The following is a 19,688-nucleotide window of genomic DNA, read 5'->3' on the forward strand; positions in this document are numbered from 1 at the left end:
CGGGCCTGTACGCGGGCCGTGCGCGGGGCTGTGCGCGGGCTGGCGCGTAGCTGGGAGCGGGCTGGCACATGGCTGGGCATGGGCTGGCGCAGGGCTGGACGCGGGCTGGGCGCGGGGCTGGGCGCGGGGCTGGGCGCGGGGCTGGGCGCGGGGCTGTGTGCAGCTTGGCGTTGATCAGTGGCACAGTATCAAGCTTAAGGTATGCACAGGAAACTCTGGAACAATAATACTGCCACGTCTCAACAGCATCTGGGACTTTCCCCTGGCAGAAGACCCAGCATCATTCTGCAACCGGTTCCATTCCTTTACCGGTGGCTAGGTGGATGATGTTTCAACTTGCCTGCACTCTGGGCCAAACAAACAATCCCGCACCAGCCTGTACACAACGCTGCACCGGCCTGCACACAACGCCGCACCGGCCTGCACACAACGCCGCACCGGCCTGCACACAACCCCGCACCGGCCTGCACACAACCTCGCACCGGCCTGCACAAAACCCCGCACCAGCCTGTACACAAACCCGCACCAATCTGGACACAACCCCGCACCAATCTGGACACAACCCCGCACCAGCCTGTACACAACCCCGCACCAATCTGTACACAAACCCGCACCAGCCTGTACACAAACCCGCACCAATCTGGACACAACCCCGCACCAATCTGTACACAACCCAGCACCAGCCTGTACACAACCCCGCACCAATCTGTACACAACGCCGCACCAACCTGTACACAACCCAGCACCAACCTGTACACAACCCCGCACCAGCCTGTACACAACCCCGCACCAATCTGTACACAAACCCGCACCAGCCTGTACACAACGCCGCACCAATCTGGACACAACCCCGCACCAATCTGTACACAACCCCGCACCAATCTGTACACAACGCCGCACCAATCTGTACACAACCCCGCACCAGCCTGTACACAACCCCGCACCAGCCTGTACACAACCCCGCACCAGCCTGTACACAACCCCGCACCAGCCTGTACACAACCCCGCACCAGCCTGTACACAACCCCGCACCAGCCTGTACACAACCCCGCACCAGCCTGTACACAACCCCGCACCAGCCTGTACACAACCCCGCACCAGCCTGTACACAACCCCGCACCAGCCTGTACACAACCCCGCACCAGCCTGTACACAACCCCGCACCAGCCTGTACACAACCCCGCACCAGCCTGTACACAACCCCGCACCAGCCTGTACACAACCCCGCACCAGCCTGTACACAACCCCGCACCAGCCTGTACACAACCCCGCACCAGCCTGTACACAACCCCGCACCAGCCTGTACACAACCCCGCACCAGCCTGTACACAACCCCGCACCAGCCTGTACACAACCCCGCACCAGCCTGTACACAACCCCGCACCAGCCTGTACACAACCCCGCACCAGGCTGTACACAATCCCGCACCAGCCTGTGTACAATCCCGCACCAGCCTGTACACAATCCCGCACCAGCCTGTACACAACCCCGCACCAGCCTGTACACAGCCCCGCACCAGCCTGTACACAACCCCGCACCAGCCTGTACACAATCCTTCACCAGCCTGTACACAATCCTTCACCAGCCTGTGCACAATCCCTCACCAGCCTGTGCACAATCCCTCACCAGCCTGTGCACAATCCCTCACCAACCTGTGCACAACTCCGCACCAATCTGTACACAACCCCGCACCAATCTGTACACAACCCCGCACCAATCTGTACACAGCCCCGCACCAGCCTGTACACAACCCCGCACCAATCTGTACACAACCCCGCACCAGCCTGTACACAACCCCGCACCAATCTGTACACAACCCCGCACCAATCTGTACACAACCCCGCACCAATCTGTACACAACCCCGCACCAATCTGTACACAACCCCGCACCAATCTGTACACAACCCCGCACCAATCTGTACACAACCCCGCACCAATCTGTACACAACCCCGCACCAATCTGTACACAACCCCGCACCAATCTGTACACAACCCCGCACCAGCCTGTACACAGCCCCGCACCAGCCTGTACCAGCCTGTACACAGCCCCGCACCAATCTGTACACAATCCCTCACCAATCTGCACACAATCCCGCACCAGCCTGTACACAACCCCGCACCAGCCTGTACACAACCCCGCACCAGCCTGTACACAATCCCGCACCAGCCTGTACACAACCCCGCACCAGCCTGTACACAACCCCGCACCAGCCTGTACACAACCCCGCACCAGCCTGTACACAACCCCGCACCAGCCTGTACACAACCCCGCACCAGCCTGTACACAACCCCGCACCAGCCTGTACACAACCCCGCACCAGCCTGTACACAACCCCGCACCAGCCTGTACACAACCCCGCACCAATCTGTACACAACCCCGTACCAGCCTGTACACAACCCCGCACCAATCTGTACACAACCCCACACCAGCCTGTCTACAATCCCACACCAGCCTGTACACAATCCCTCACCAACCTGTGCACAACCCCGCACCAACCTGTGCACAACCCCGCACCAACCTGTGCACAAACCCGCACCAACCTGTGCACAACCCCGCACCAACCTGTACACAATCCCTCACCAACCTGTACACAATCCCTCACCAGCCTGTACACAATCCCTCACCAACCTGTACACAATCCCTCACCAGCCTGTACACAACCCCTCACCAACCTGTGCACAACCCCGCACCAACCTGTACACAATCCCTCACCAAACTGTACACAATCCCTCACCAACCTGTACACAATCCCGCACCAGCCTGTACACAATCCCTCACCAGCCTGTACACAATCCCTCACCAATCTGTACACAACCCCGCGCCAACCTGTACACAATCCCTCACCAATCTGTACACAACCCCGCTCCAACCTGTACACAACCCCGCTCCAACCTGTACACAATCCCGCACCAACCTGTACACAATCCCTCACTAATCTGTACACAATCCCTCACTAATCTGTACACAATCCCTCACCAACCTGTGCACAACCCCGCACCAACCTGTGCACAACCCCGCACCAACCTGTACACAACCCCGCACCAGCCTGTACACAACCCCGCACCAACCTGTACACAACCCCGCACCAACCTGTACACAACCCCGCACCAACCTGTACACAATCCCTCACCAACCTGTACACAACCCCGCACCAATCTGTACACAATCCCTCACCAACCTGTACACCATCCCTGCACGGCTAACGACCACTTTATCAGTTCAACTGTTCGGTGGCAGGGCACGGTTCACCTGAAAGTTCCTGGGCATCTGTGACTGTTGTTTCCAGGGAGGGCCGGTAGCCCAGTCAGTCCAGTCCAGTCCAGTCCGGCCCAGCCCGGCCCGGCCTGACCGCTCCGTTCCCTGAGCACCGACACCAAGGAGACTCTCCCTCTCCCAAACAGGCCAGCTGCTGGGTCAGACACTGCGCGTGCGCGCTGTCCCTCAGTGAGGTCATCGCGCAGGGCACGCGCTGAGCTTCCCGGACAACGTCAGCTGTCACGCGCCGCGGGGGGGGGGGTGCGCATGCGTGAGTGCGGCTGCGGAACTTGTTGAGGAGGGAGCGGGGACAGGGAGCGGGAGCTGTTGCCGGCTGCACACCCACTGACGGCCGCATGCTCCAGGCCGAGCGGGGGCTGCCGACATGCAGAACGTCATTAACACTGTCAAAGGGACGGCGCTGGGAGTGGCAGAGTTCCTGACGCCGGTGCTGAAGGTGAGTGCTGCTGTTTGCTCAGGCCTGTGCTTCCCAAAAACACCCCCAAGTGACGACATTGAGCCTTCCGAGCCAACACTCAGCAGAGGGGCATGGAGTGGCTGGCCCACCGAGCAACCATAAACTCCACCAGATAACTGACTGTCTTTGGCAGGCGAGGTTTGACTGGCCTCACTGAGGCTCTCACTGGGTGACAGGAGCTGCTCATCCATTCTGTCACTCATCAGGTTATGGCCCCTCATTTTTGTCATGTAAACTGTCATTGCCCACACTCAAACTCTTCAGCAGTCCAAGTCTGGCTGATTGTTGGTGAATGCCACTGTTTGTTGGTGAATGCCACTATTTGTGCTTCCTTTCTAAGCCAGTGAACCAGTTTGTAACTTTATACGGCTTTAAAATTGAAAGCACTACATGAACAAACCAAATAAGACACAAAGGCTGATCATTGCACCCAGCTTGGTCATTTTGGGAGTGACATTTCTTTTGGGAGTTGGTTCAAGGTGAAATTCTACTTTTTATAATCCTGGGTTGAAATGGGGATCTCGGTATGTAGAACCCATACTGCATTAGGAAGGTTCTGAGCGGATGGTGCAGGATTTGAGCTGGAAATTGCAGACCCAGTTAAGATATTTACTTTCGATTTCACTTATTATTATAACAGTAGTAAAAGTTTACTGTTGATTTGTTTTTACTTGTGGTCTATGGAGCAGCTATTAAGAAGGGAATTATCCTCAGTGGCATTGAATCATAGGATAATGCAGCACAGAAGGAGGCCATTCATCCCTTTGTGCCTGTATTGACTGCCTGAAAGAGTTACAAGTTTGTCTCAATCCCGTTCTTTGCCCAAATCCTTGCAACCTTCTCCAGTTTCCATTTTTGTTTATTTCTCACAATTTTTAATCTTTTGAAAAAAGTTTTCTTTTACCAGAACTTGCACCCGGGTGGCACAGTGGTTAGCACTGCTGCCTCACAGCACCAGGGACCTGTGTTCGATTCCTGGTTTGGGTCACTGTCTGTGTGGAGTTTGCACATTCTCCCTGTGTCTGCGTGGGTTTCCTCTGGATGCTCTGGTTTCCTCCCACAGTCCAAAGATGTGCGGGTTAGGTAGATTGGATATGCTAAATTGCCCCTTAATGTCGGGGGAGGGGGGACTAGCTAGGGTTAGTGCATGGGGTTATGGGGATGGGGACTGGGTGGGATTGTGGTCGGTGTAGACTCGATGGGCCAAATGGCCGCCTCCTGCACTGTAGGATTCTGTGATTCTATGAACTTGAGGTGTAAAACTTTGTTATTTTTTGTAACGTTTACAGATTGTTGAAATGTAGGGAGGTGTCGCAGGTTAAATGTTTGATATGAAGTCCTTTTTTCAATTCTTGTCACTAATAGTGCGGGGTTGTAAAACATATCTTCTGCAAACATCAGAATGTCTGTCATAAAGATGTGGCCTCTAAAATGATTTGAATTGAAAATGATTAAAATTATTCTTTTTAGTGGCGTCCCATGAATAATGTGTTTCAAAATTCCAGCACTTTAACCAAAATATTTATTTGTTTGGTTGAAATGTTTTATCAGTTGGAAGGTTTGAGGAGTCATGAATATATTTGCGAAAACATTTGTGTCTATTGTCCAAAATGACAAATGTTTTAAATCAACTACTTGTGGAAATATTTTCCATTGTGTGGCACAGGGTTACAGGGATAGGGCAGTGGAGTGGACCTGGGTAAGGTGCTCTTTTGGGGAGTCAGTGCAGACACAATGGGCTGAATGGCCTCCTTCTGCACTGTAAAGATTCTATGGTTATCAAGAGAAGTTGCACGAAAAAATCTACAAATTTTGGCAGGAGGATAGATGTGATCTTCAAGATAAGACTGGACTCTGGATATGTAATTTACTTCATAACAAAGTGTATCAAGAAAAATATAAGAAATAAAGCAAAGTTTTTTAAGTTTATTTATCAGTCACAAGTAGGCTTATATTCACACTGCAATGAAATTACTGTGAAAATCCCCTAGTCGCCACACTCCGGCACCTGTTCGAGTACACTGAGGGAGAATTTAGCATGGCCAATGCACCTAACCTGCACATCTTTGGACTGTGGGAGGAAACCGGAGCACCCGGAGGAAACCCACACAGACATGGGGAGAATGTGCAAACTCCACAGAGCCAACGACCCAAGCTGGAAATCGAATCCGGGTCCCTGGCACTGTGAGGTAGCAATGCTGTGCCACCATGCTGCCCAGAAATCTGCTGGGAAAGCCATCTCAAAATTAGCCTCTGTGACATGATCAGGCTTTTTTTGGCAGTGATACTTATCTTTAGTTCACTTGTTTGAACGACATGTTCAAGTTACTGTTGCAAGGTGCAATTCCATGGACTTAGAATGACCATGTTACAGTTAAAAGCACACTAGAAAGAAATTCTATAGGAATTTCAGAATTCTGTTATTTTGGTCTTTAAACATTTAACTCTTTTTATCATTCATTTCTATTTTGCACCATACAATAAATTGGCTGGTATTATTTAGTACATGCATTTACAGTAGTAAGTAGTGAGGGTCGGTTTAGCTAAGTTGGCTGGATGGCTGGTTAGTGATGCAAGCGACGCCAACTGCGCGGGTTCAATTCTTGTACCAGCTGAGATTATCCATGAAGGTCCTGCCTTCTCAACCTTGCCCCTTGTCTGAGGTGTAGTGACCCTCAGGTTAAATCACCACCATGGGGGTGATTCTCCCATCCTCCTGCGCTAATTTTCGAGCACAGTGAACCAGAAGAATTGCACAGGGTGCAATTCACGGGGCTCCCGTGAGCATTTGCACCCTGCTCGCATCTCCCAGCTCTGGATTTCTGGCATGGTCTGCTCCATGCCAGAAATTGGCGGGTAGGTGGGGCTAGCATTTAAATGATGATTTAAATATCATTTATATGCTATTAGAGGGCCGGCGACTAAATTCTCCAGGCCTGCTAGACTCTCCCACCCCGCCAGAGTGTTTCACTCCAGCATGATTTAGAGTTGCTCCCTACTTTCAGGGAGCTAGCGGCCTGACCACGCTGGAGTGAAGGGAGGGCATTCAGGGTCCCGCAGGGTGGTGGTGTCCCCTGGGCATGGCACCTTAGCAGTGCCAGCTTGTGCCCCCAGCACTGTCTAAGGGGCAAAGTGCCCATGCTCAGGGGCACCTTGGCACTGTCTACCTTTGGCATTTTTCCACATTGTGAAGATCACGAATGTTGTCGTCTGGCCCACCATGACTTTTTGTAAAAGGATTGAAGTGAGGTCCTGAAATGATAGAGCCGTTTGTATAATCTACAAAAGCATGAACATGGAATTAATGCTTTCCAGGAGTCAATTCAGTAATGCTTCCTTTTATAGTCACATATATGCTCAAAATAGATAGTCCTGATCAATTCACTGGTCCCCTTCAACATGCAGATAATTTGTGTGATATTCTTCTTGAGATTATAAATATTATAATACAGTAAATCTAATGGACATCGTATCTTAGCCATGAAAAATAAACATCATGCACTTGATATGATTGGGAAGAATGCAGATGATTTTCAACCCATTTCATCTTAGTTTTTACAGAAGTTCAGTTTTCTCATTATGACATTTAGCCAGTTGAATTTCATGAATAGAAGAAATAGTCCCAAACTTTGCTGATGACAACAGTTTACATTAACGTAGTGCCTTGTAATATAAACAAAGAACAATACAGCACAGGAACAGGCCCTTCGGCCCTCCAAGCCCGCGCCGCTCCCTGGTCCAAACTAGACCATTCTTTTGTATCCCTCCATTCCCACTCCATTCATGTGACTATCTAGATAAGTCTTAAACGTTCCCAGTGTGCCCGCCTCTACCACCTTGCCTGGCAAACCCGTTCACCCTATCTATGCCTTTCATAATTTTATACACCTCTATTAGGTCTCCCATCATCCTCCGTCTTTCCAGTGAGAACAACCCCAGTTTACCCAATCTCTCCTCATAACTAAGCCCTTCCATAGCAGGCAACATCCTGGTAAACCTTCTCTGCACTCTCTCTAAAGCCTCCACGTCCTTCTGGTAGTGTGGCGACCAGAACTGGACGCAGTATTCCAAATGCGGCCGAACCAACGTTCTATACATCTGCATCATCAGACCCCAACTTTTATACTCTATGCCCCGTCCTATAAAGGCAAGCATGCCATATGCCTTCTTCACCACCTTCTCCACCTGTGACGTCACCTTCAAGGATCTGTGGACTTGCACACCCAGGTCCCTCTGCGTATCTACACCCTTTATGGTTCTGCCATTTATCGTATAGCTCCCCCCTACATTAGCTCTACATTAGCTCTATAGAAAAACATTCAGCAACATTTCAAAAGAAGAGCAGGCGGGGAAGTTTATGAAATCAAGGAGCAGTTGTGAGGAGAGGTAAAGGTGGTAATCAAAAGCAAGATGGAAGAAGTGGGTTTTCAATGAGGCTTTCTAAGACAGTGTTGGTGGGAAGGGTGGGGTGGGCAAAAGAGAAGGGAATGAATCAAAACAGGAGTTTTGAAGGAAAGTTCCAGAGAGAAGAGGAGGGAAGAAGGATGCTCAATTATAAAGCATGGGAAAATTGAGCAAGAATATGAGGAACTCCAGAAGGACATTGGCTAGGGCAATTATGTGGAAAAAAAACAATGTCTTTATTTGTGAGGTACATTCGAGATAAAAAGAAAGGATGATAGAAATATATTGTAAACATGAAAAATTCAATGGAGTTATAAAAAGATTGGAGGTTCTGTTAAATATATTTTCAAAGTTAGGATTGCAGGTGAAAAAAAAGTCAAATAGGCATTAGGTGGCATTGAATATAAGAAGTAATTTATTTAAATATAAAATGTGTATATAAAAGGCATGGTTTGGGTACCTTACTCAGAGAGTGGCTTTTTAAAAAACATTACTCCATTCTTAAAGTTACAAAGCCAATGCTTCGAGTGTACCAGGCAGATTCGAATCCAACTCCTTCCTTGCTCCAAAAATCAAATTTAAATTCAATCCAATTCATTGTCCCCTAAAGAGAGACAAACACGATCCCAAGCTGACAAGTTAAGGCATTGCACACAATCTTGGGCTTGAGCCGATGCTTGATCTTAGCCAAAAGACCGAGAGGCTATTGCCAAGGGAAAAATTTAATAGCTTAATTATGGCAGTACTAAAGATGAAAAGGTAAGCTAAGTATGGTCGTCCTTACTGGAATCTGTCCCAACACTCCTTTGCCTTGTTTCATTTCTCTCCACTATCCAAGCCTCCTAAATCTCCTCAATCTCACCAGGGCAAGAAAAAATAAGCTAGGACTGTGTTTGTTAGAATAGGCAAGGTAGAGAGGGAGTTTGATATTGTTCAAAATTCTGAAATGGTTGACAACATAAATCGTGAAAGAGAAATTATATTAGCAGGTGAATAGATTAAAAAGGCAGCATAGGCATAAGAACAATAGTTGAAAGAAACAGGGAGAAATTAGAAGAATTTTGTTGATCCAATTTAACTTTTAAAATGGTGTCAGGGCAGCCTCATTAAGGTATGCAATGTAAAAGTGGAATGAATTAGTTAGTAATTGGCAATTAGACCAAATTCTTGCTGGTTTATTATTGGTGATTCAAGTGGTGAATCATTCGGAGCAGCATTGGTTGGCCCATCACAACTATCAGATTAGTCTTTCAGATTAGTGCAGTAGGTGCACGCTAAAAGTTGCAAGGCCTCCAACATCCAATAGCATCAAACATGTTGGGGGTGAGTTTGAAGCTCTCTCTCTCTCTCTCTCCTCCTCCTCTCTCTCTTGGAACGGAAGGTGCCTCAACATAGCCGTGGTGCCATGGGGCAGGTTGGCACTGCCAAGCTGGGCATTGGGCAGAGCCAAAGATACTAGGCCAGAGGGAGGGCCTAATTTGAAGGGGGGGGGGGGTCCTGCTGCCAATTTGCACTCGTGCTTGGTGATAAAGGCGGAAGGTCAGTGATTGGGGCTGGACATTGGTGGGTGGGGGTTCAGGGCTGCGGGGGGGGGGGTTGGGGATGGGTGGGGGTGCTGAGGCTGGCCCAGCCGTGCAGGGCTACTGTGCATGCTCTGACCTGTCAGAGCGGAGATTGGAGCGGCCCGCTCAGCGCTATGCTGCTGGCCTGTACAGCGGGAATAGGCCCCACACCCAGATTTTTAGAGAGATTTACACTAGTGCACTCTGCAGTGTACAGAGTGTGGGAGATTCATTTTGAAAATCCCACTGAAAAAAACAATGGGATTTACTCCAGTTTTTTAGACAATTTCGGCACGCAGAATTTTTTTGGGAGAATCCCACCCGATGTTATTACTTGTGCTCCAAAATCCAGCCCAATAGAACTGGACCTGCCACAAAACCGATGATTTAATTCTTTAATTGAACCTCAAGTTCACTGCGAATCGCCCAATTCAGTCTTTCTGACCTATGATTGTCTCTCTGGTTTCAGACAGATGGGAACAGACACGGCTGCAAAATACTTTAAAGAAATTGATCAATACCATGGAAATATAGGCTGGAATTCTCTGATGTAATTCGTCCCGCCACTGCTGCCAGTGAGAATGGTGAATTTGGCGCTCAGCCAAATCTCCATGCAGTGGGACTGGAGAATTCCAGCTGCGGGCGAGATTAGAGAATTCCGGCCATAAGTTTAAATGTTAAACTCAATTAACCTTCCTTTCATTGGTCATAGCCTCCATTGACTGAAATGTACCTCCTCATTTTTAATTTGGAGAAGATCAGCTATGGTAGACTTTCATCCTGACTGCCTGCATCCTGATGGCATCTTATCGCTCCCTTTCTTTTTGCATATCATCTGTTCTCGATCTTACCTTTGTATTCTACATCTTTGTGAAGTGGTTTTATTTTGCATGGAGCTACAACTATTGCATCAATTCAGAATTAGGACCGGCATTGGAACAATTCAAAGTGAGGTTATTTGGAGTGTGTATGTATATTTATTTATATATATATATATATATACCCTAAACAACACCCATGCATGCCCTTACCAACTTCCAGAAAATGATCTTTTAATATCATCTCCCAAGTTACTTCAAAAGGTTCCTCATTGTCTCCCCAGTTTTGTAACACCATTCATATCTAGAGGGCTTAGGTTTAAGGTGAGAGGGGAAAGATTTAAAAGGGACCTGAGGGGCAATTTCATCACGCAGAGCGTGGTGCGTATATGGAATGAGCTGCCAGAGAAAGTGATTGAGGCAGGTAAAAGCATTTCGATAAGTACATGGATGGGAACGGATTAGAGGGATATGGTGCAAACGTGGGCAATTGGGACTAGCTGGGAGGGCACCATGGTGGGCGTGGCCTGAAGGGCGTTTTCATGCTGTATTGCTCTATGACTATCTCTGTTGCCAGCTACTTATAACTGTGAGCCTGAGTTTTTTGTAGTATTTTCAGTTTATGCACACACACTTATGGTGCAAGATTAAGAACACTTTAGGATTGTGTGCTTCACAATGTTATAGTTCACATGTAATTTGATATTAATCTGAAGGAATGCACTTGAGTTTTCCAACAGTGATGGTAGCGTGTTCCTGCCCAAATTCTAAATGTCCATTCAAATTGACCAGCTGACTATAAAGGGGTCTTCAAAGCTGTCTGCCATTCTCTTTAAATTTTTGGAATGAGTTTAAGTTTAATTGTTATTTTGTGCTGTTCGTGATTTCCTTCCTCCTCGTGCCTGAACTAAACTTCCTATTTCCTGGCTTGCACTACATTCCTCATTTTTGATCTTGCTTAAGCACTTCTGAGAAGATTTACATTGGCTGTTCCCTAATCACTGCTGTCAGACTAGCAAATTATACCGTACATCCATGTCTTTCTGGGCTCTTGCAGTCTAGGTAATTGCTATTTACTATTAATGATTTATTTTAAACAGCCTGTTTGATTTGTGATTGCTGTTCATCACACTTCCCACCAACTCTTTGGTCAGGGCACTTTTAATTTATAATTCCAGTTTTGCCTTTTTTAAACTTAGTACTTTTAGTTTGTGCTCACAGCACAGCAGCTTAAATCAACAGAATTGTGTCGCCAAACTTTCTCCCTTTTATTTGTCAGGAACGAGGAATACCTGACATGATGATACAGCTAACCTGTAATTCTAGTGAATCACACTAGAAGTCAGAAAAATGGTCCTTATGGTTCACCCATTTAAATTACAAATTTATATGTAAACTTTCATAATTTTGAAACTTGCAGTTGAAATCATGAGCACGATCTTACCAGCTCACCGTGCCGGTCAACCACCCACTGTCAGAAAAACAATGACTGGAATGGAACACTCCCGTTTTCAGACTTTTATGACACTTAGAATTTTTTGGGAAGATTCTCCCTCATATCTTTGAAGGATGAACAAGGACTGCCATTTGAATATCAATTAACACAAGTCTGTCAAGGGATGACCAAATTGTTTCTGGAACCAAGCTGCTGCTTGGCTGCTTTACATATAAACAACTTGATCAGTGGTGTTTGTTTTTGAATTTAGGAAGGCAAGATAGCTTCCACTTTATTTTGAAATGTAAAAAAATTAAATATATTTTGCATTTGCAAGATGCAAAGTTTTATGTCACATGATTTTTTTGCTGAAAGTTTTTTTTATGTTGATAATGTATATGTTATGAGCATATATGCACAACTTAAAGTTAGATTTTGCCATCTAACATATAAGAAAATAACAGCACTCTGAGAAGACAGCACTACAGTGCTGCATCTCTGGCAAACATTGGATTTTGTACTCTGGGGAAACCATAAACCATAGGCTTCAAAATTGCTTATTTGTAACCAGAGGATTTGTGCTTTTAATAAGAGTTCGTGTAGAGATTACATGTCAGGATTAATCCTTTAGTCAGTATAACTCGGTATATGACTAGATAATTACCATTATACCTCGGTCAACAGGCTTTGTGTGTTTTGTTTTCGGGAAAGCTATGTAGCATTAACAAGATTTGTTGAAACACAGGCAATAAATTGGTAAAGAGCTCTAGGCCACAGTGTCCTGTTGAATTATTTCATTAGAGAATTCTTTTTCCTTCATCAGTTGGGATATCTAGATCGCCTTTGACTGTTCTGACAGCTTCAGACCTCAAGTCTTTGAAATGAGATCAAACTTTGGACTGAGAAGCCCAGTGTGATTGTAATAAATTACCTTATGAGGACTTTCACAACACTGTTATACAATAATGTGACAAAGAAGATCAAAATTTAAGTTCTTTTAAACAAACAAGAAAGAGCTTTATTTAATTATTCAACATCCTCATATTAACAGGAAACAGTAAAAATATATTTTTCAATGGAGTGTTCACAAAAACTGCAGTGCTACACACTTGTGTAACATTCATCTCTTGATGTCCTCCAGTGACCTTACAAACTTACAAGTGATCACATCTTATAAAAGCCCTCTATACAAATAGAATGCCCTTTGGAACCCAACATAACTTGTATAATCAATCTTTCCTTCATATAATCTGACCATGTTAGAAAAGGATACCATGACACACCTTACTCCAGTGATCGTGACCTCTAGTATTTACCTATTTTGTAGTTATTAGTTAGGAATCATTGTGCTTCACCTTTTAGAAGCTGAAATAAAGAAAACTGCTTGAAAAGAGCAGCATCACTATCTCTTTAAATACCTCAAAATTCAAAAGTCAGCTGATACATGTCACCCTCGTCATAGAAACATTTGTGATATTTAGGACTCCATGCAAAAAATATGAAATGAATGCATTAACCATGTCCCATTGTAATCATCTGAAGGGAAATACAATGGAAAGGATGACTTGGTACTTTGCTTTAAAAGGGAAATAAACAGGAGCAGTCAGGAATTCACTTTCACTGCTAGCCGATCCTGAGGATGATTGTTACACACTAGCACACCAGCCACAACAACTGTTACCATGGTTTTGCTCTTCTTTGATCTTGCCATTCCTTTGTGACACATTACTATATTTTGTCATTGTTATTGGCTACAGTCTAATCACGTTGTTTTCCTTTCAGATTTTGTTTCAACTGCTTTCTAATGAATTATCTGAATTGCACCAAAGTTCATTTTTTAAACCACATATGGGTGTCCACCAAAACTAAAGTGTAATTGAAGCAACACAAAGAGAATATTTCTTTGATGTACACAGTGTTAGCTCAGAGAATATATGATAGAACTATCAATGGTAAAACCATTATATTGTCCTTTACTGCAACATTCACATCAGGTCAATTTTAAACTTCACTACTAAAATGTTTCCAGTCTTGGAAATATTCATATTTGTGTCCTTTTGGTCACAGTAGTTGCATTTCCACACTGTGTCAAACAGGGCTCTTGCTGATACAGATTGGAGCAGTGAAACGTTTTGGGAGGAATAAAGATTGATACAAGTGCAAAATTATCTGAATCCAGAGCTACTTTACCTTATTTTTTGGTACTTTATTGCAGTAACTTCACCAGCACATGCTTGGTTATTGTATTAGCTTAACCACAAAGTAATTCATTTCTGCTTAAGATTTTTTATGTTATAGTAATGTCTATGGTTTATTATTCATGAGGTTAATGCACGCAATACATAGGTTGGAATACAGTTGGATGGATTGAAAAGCCATATAGCATTTTAGCATCCAGACTTCTAAGACCACGTTCTTCAAGTTCATTTTTAGCTACTCCGAGTTGTATAACTAACAATTAAATGCTAATATGATTTGCTTCTTCAGTCCTTTAGGCTTTAGATAATCCTGCTGCCCAGTAAATTGAGGCGATGAAACTTTTAGCCATGGTGCTAATTAAGGAATAGAATCCCTACAGTGCAGAAGGAGGCCGTTGGGCCCATCAAACCTGCACCGACAACATTCCCACCCAGGCCCTATCCCTTTAACCGATGTATTTACCCTGCTAGTTCCCCGACACAAAGGGGCAACTTAGCATGGCTAATCAATCTAACCTCGCATCTTTGGACTGTGGGAGGAACAGTAAGAAGTCTCACAACACCAGGTTAAAGTCCAACAGGTTTATTTGGTAGCAAATACCATAAGCTTTCGGAGCGCTGCCCCTTCGTCAGATGGAATGAAAATCTGTTCTCCAACAGTGCACAGAGACACAACATCAAGTTACAGAATACTAATTAGAATGCAAATCTCTACAGCCAGCCAGGTCTTAAAGGTACAGATAATGTGGGTGGAGGGAACATTAAATAATGACAATAATTATCAGTAACCCCCACAGCTTGCTTCCTGATCTTGCAGAATCTTACTAGCTGTTCTGTCTGGAGACAATACACATCTCTTTAACCTGTGTTTAATGTTCCCACAGTAAGAAGTTTAACAACACTAGGTTAAAGTCCAACAGGTTTATTTGGTAGCAAAAGCCACACTAGCTTTCGGAGCTGCAAGCCCCTTCTTCAGGTGAGTGGGAATTTTGCTACCAAATAAACCTGTTGGACTTTAACCTGGTGTTGTTAAACTTCTTACTGTGTTTACCCCAGTCCAACGCCGGCATCTCCACTTTAATGTTCCCTCCACCCACATTATCTGTACCTTTAAGACCTGGCTGGCTGTAGAGATTTGCATTCTAATTAGTATTCTGTAACTTGATGTTGTGTCTCTGTGCACTGTTGGAGAACAGATTTTCACTCCATCTGACGAAGGGGCAGCGCTCCAAAAGCTTATGGTATTTGCTACCAAATAAACCTGTTGGACTTTAACCTGGTGTTGTGAGACTTCTTACTGTGCTTACCCCAGTCCAACGCCGGCATCTCCACATCTGTGGGAGGAAACCAAAGCAACCAGGGAGAACCTACGCAGACACGGGGAGAATGTGCATACAGACAGTGACCCAAGGCTGGAATTGAACCTGGGTCCCTGGCGCTGTGAGACAGCAGTTCAAACTACCGTGCCAGCATAACTTAAATAAGGTACAAAGACTGTTTTTCCCATTATTGATGCATATTTTCTTCTGTTTTTCAATGCAGGAGTCAAAGTTTAAAGAGACTGGAGTAATTACCCCAGAGGAGGTGAGTATGAGGATTTTGTTTAAATAAGTTGTTCAGATGTTAAAGGAGAAAGTGGTCTGCCCATTCGGTTCAAGTAGATTATCCTATCTATAATAGCAATACCAATCCAAGAACACAGAATCTTGGGTTTCTCTGTTTCCCAGCAGAAGCTCATCAAAATTTTATTGTGCTCAAAATTCAATGCTGTGATATTAGATTAGGATATCAAGTTTATTGCTAGGAATTGACATCAGGAAGATGGGTGCTTTTTTTCAACTGTACCTAAAATTAGTTGATGAAACCTTGGATTAAACAAATTAATCTTTTGGTATAGATTTAATTGTGAAAATACATCGGAAAGTTTGTTGTAATGAACTACTGCATATGTATAAAAATGTATTAGAAAAGCAAATTGTGCAGAAGACAGGAGGATAGCTAAAATTATTCCTATACTTAAAGAGGGAGATAGAAAAAAATCCAGGGAACTATAGACCAGTTATCTTAATGCTGGTGGTAGGAAAGATAATGGAATTTTTACTCAGAGATGTAGTAGGAAAACACATAAGCCCAGAGCGTCCAATCTCTGGGACAGTATCCTGGAGGTACAACAGGGGTTCCCCCGCCACGCACAATGGAGCAGAGGGAGCACAGGCTGGCTCTCCCCTCTGACTGAGAGCTGCTTGGCTTCAGCAGGTGAATGGTTTGGGTTGAGGACTGTCCAATGAGTGTCTTGAGGGTGGGGTCCAACTGGCGGCAGCAGACTTTTCATAGGTCATGTGGCTGCAGAGACAGCCTCATGCATGAATCCAGACCCAAGTTTCCCCCACCTGCTTCCACAGTCTGAAGGTCTTGCTAGCACTACCTCTCCACCCTCACTGCCAAGGCGTTGCCAGTACACCTACACACTCTCTGTCCCTATTCCCTTCAACACATGTTATTAGTGGAATACTTCTATGCTGAAGCTAGCTTTGGTTAAACTCAATCTTTCTTTGATAAATTAAGTAATGGCTTGCTAAATTCCCATTTCATTGTTGCAAACCTTAATACATTCAGAAAATGAACACAAAGGAGGGGGTATTTTCCTGTCTTGCCTACCACGGGAATTGTAGCGGTGGGGAGTGGGGCGGATCACGCAAAGGACCATTGACCTCTGGCAGGATTGTACGGTTTTGGGATGAGTGCGGCCAGAAAATCTCGTCCAATAAGTTAATAGCCTCTCTTGGTTGTTAGAGCTACACAAAAAAAAACTTATTTTCTATTTCAATAAAATGATTAAATCACCTCTGATATTTGGATTGAAGCTTGAATGTTTTGTGAAATAATGTTTTTTATTCACTGAATATTTGTTTCAGACTCATTCTAAAAAGCAAATTTATCTTGTTCTCAAAATAGAATATGTTTGCAACAATTTTCCTACATACTAATCTAAGTTGTGAAAATACATCGGGAAAGTTTGTTGTAATGAACTACTGCATATGTATAAAAATGTGTTAGAAAAGCAAATGGTGCAGAAGACAGGAGGATAGCTAAAATTATTCCTATACTTAAAGAGGGAGATAGAAAGAAATCCAGGGAACTATAGACCAGTTATCTTAATGCTGGTGGTAGGAAAGATAATGGAATTTTTACTCCGAGATGTAGTAGGAAAACACATAAGCCCAGAGCATCCAATCTGTGGGATTGTATCCTGGAGGTACAACAGGGGTTCCCCCGCCACGCACAATGGAGCAGAGGGAGCACAGGCTGGCTCTCCCCTTTGACTGAGAGCTGCTTGACTTCAGCAGGTGAATGGTTTGGGTACTATCCCTCTTTAACCAATGGTTCTAGTGTTTTAAACAATTTTAAATGACTATTTTCAATTGGACATCTTGCTCCATATTTAACCACGAAACTGCTTACAGAATGAAAAATAGGGGCATTCTTAGAATGTGGTCATACAAAACATGATGATTCCAATTTAATATACTTTAATTTTTCATCAAAATATTTTTTATTTTTGCAGTTTGTGGTAGCTGGAGATCACCTGGTCCATCACTGTCCCACATGGCAATGGTAAGGGAATAATGGATTGTGAAAAGTTAGATTGATAATTGAAAACAGAAATTTAGATCCAATATAAATGGAATTTGTTTAGGCCAGAGTATTTTTACACAATATTATAAACTGTCTACTGCACAGAAGTACCCAACAGATCCATACATAAGTTAGTGCTCCACATAAACCTCTTCCCACCCTTCATCTAACCCCATAAATACATTCCATTCTTCCACATGCTTATCTAACTTTTCCTTAAATGCACCTAGTCACCTCAGCTATTCAATGTGGAATAACTCCACATTCTAAGTATCCTTGGGCAAAGAAGTTTCTCCTGAGTTCACAATTGGATTGATTGGTGACTGTCTTGTATCTATGGCCCCTAGTTCTTGTCTCCCTGCAAGTGGAAATGTCCCTCCCTTCATCTACCCCAGCAAACCTTTTGATAATTTTTAAAAGACATTTGTCATCCCTCAGTCTTCTCTTTTCGAGAGAAAAGAGCCTAGCCTGTTTAAAATATTTTTGTTTTACTTCTCAGTTCTGATTTTCTTTAGAATATCTTCTTTGCCTGAGTCTAATATCTTGACATTTTTTGTAATATGGAGACCAGGCGTGTTTGTAGTACTCTAAGCGTGGCCTAACTATGGTTCTCGACAAGTTTAACATAGTTTTGCCTTATTACATAAAGCTTTATTGGCTTACGTTACTATGTGCAATGATTGTAACTCTGTACCTCCAGATCTTTCTTTTATCTCACTTAGACACATATTTTGCCAAGGGGTATGTCACCTCTTTATACCATGATGCATTACCTCACCCTTGTCAATACCAAAATTCATCTGCCAATTACATTCCAATTCTGCACGTTTATTGGTCTTCCTGTCTTTTGTTGAGGCTTTCTCTGTATTAACTGCAATTCCCAATTTGGTGTTGTCTGCTGATGTTGAAATTGTACTTTTGATTCCTGAATCCAAATTGTTTCTGTAAATACTGAACAGCAATGATCCTGGTACTGATCCTTGTGAAACACACTTTCCACCTTTAGCCAATCTGTGTAACTGGCTGGATTCTTCCAAAACAAAACAAAGTGCCCAATGGGCAGAAAAACGGGAGAATATCCCACCCATTTTTTGGGTGTACTTACCTGAACGAATCTCCGATGCTGTGCAATGCAGAGTACCCCAGAGAGATTCATGTCAGTAAGGGGTAGGGGGGGGGGGGGGCTTATCCCACTCGAGAGGCTGGCAACATAGTGCTGAGTGGGCCACTGCACATGCGCCGATCTGTCAGTGCGGAGATCGACGCATGCACATTGATTTCCACTGATTTCTGGCATGGAGGTGATTACGCTTAAAAAAAAAAGGGCCTCGGTGACTAGCGACTGGCTGGACACCGATTGCGAATCTCACGAATGGCGAGATGTCTCCCAACAGGCTGTCTTTAACCCCCTAATCTGTTTTCTATTTTGTAATCGGTTAGCTAGTCATTCTGCAACTTGTTCCCTGACTCCACATGTTCTGACCTTTCTTGAGTTTTCTGTGCAGTACCTTTTAAAAATCCAAATATATTACATCCTTGCCTATTATCCTTATCTAATCTTCTTTAAAGTGTCAATAAAGTTGGTCAAGGATCACCTTCCATTTTGGAATCCATGCTGACTGCTCTTTTAAATTATATTTTCAGTTTCTAGATGTCTTTCTATTACATCTTCAAGTAAAGATTCTATTATCTTTCCCTTATTTTATTTTTAAAATAATCAGAGTAGCTGTCCACCAATCCTCTGGCACTATTCCCTTTTTAATGAATGTGTGCATGTATACACACATGCTAGTGCCTTTGCTATCCCTTTCCTCACTTGTTCAAATATATGGATACATTCCCACTGGACCAGGGCTTTGATCCTCTCAAAGTTTGATTAGTTTATCAATTATCATTCCCG

At 44.5% G+C, this 19,688-nt stretch overlaps 2 protein-coding genes across 6 annotated transcripts in view; one reads left to right on the forward strand and one right to left on the reverse strand.

Annotated features, from left to right (window-relative positions):
- Positions 1–3,435, reverse strand: part of slc35a5 (solute carrier family 35 member A5) — a 39,346-nt gene extending 35,911 nt beyond the window's left edge. For 3 of the 5 annotated variants that reach the window (XM_078232625.1, XM_078232624.1, XM_078232623.1), the window contains exon 1: positions 3,252–3,391. The gene's annotated coding sequence lies outside the window, so the exon portion shown is untranslated. Of the gene's footprint in view, positions 1–3,180 lie in introns of all 5 variants that reach the window. The other 2 variants (XM_078232621.1, XM_078232622.1) reach the window with 2 other exon arrangements.
- A 45-nt stretch (positions 3,436–3,480) lies between these two features.
- The window catches only part of atg3 (autophagy related 3), a 35,521-nt gene continuing 19,313 nt past the window's right edge, over positions 3,481–19,688 (forward strand). Inside the window, exons 1-3 of the mRNA XM_078232627.1 lie at positions 3,481–3,714; positions 15,695–15,736; positions 17,718–17,767. Of these exons, the coding sequence (XP_078088753.1) occupies positions 3,643–3,714; positions 15,695–15,736; positions 17,718–17,767 (164 nt within the window). The 5' untranslated portion in view covers positions 3,481–3,642. The remainder of the gene's footprint in view (positions 3,715–15,694; positions 15,737–17,717; positions 17,768–19,688) is intronic.

The sequence above is a fragment of the Mustelus asterias genome, chromosome 17, assembly GCF_964213995.1.
Source record: "Mustelus asterias chromosome 17, sMusAst1.hap1.1, whole genome shotgun sequence".
Classification (NCBI taxonomy): Eukaryota; Metazoa; Chordata; class Chondrichthyes; order Carcharhiniformes; family Triakidae; genus Mustelus; species Mustelus asterias.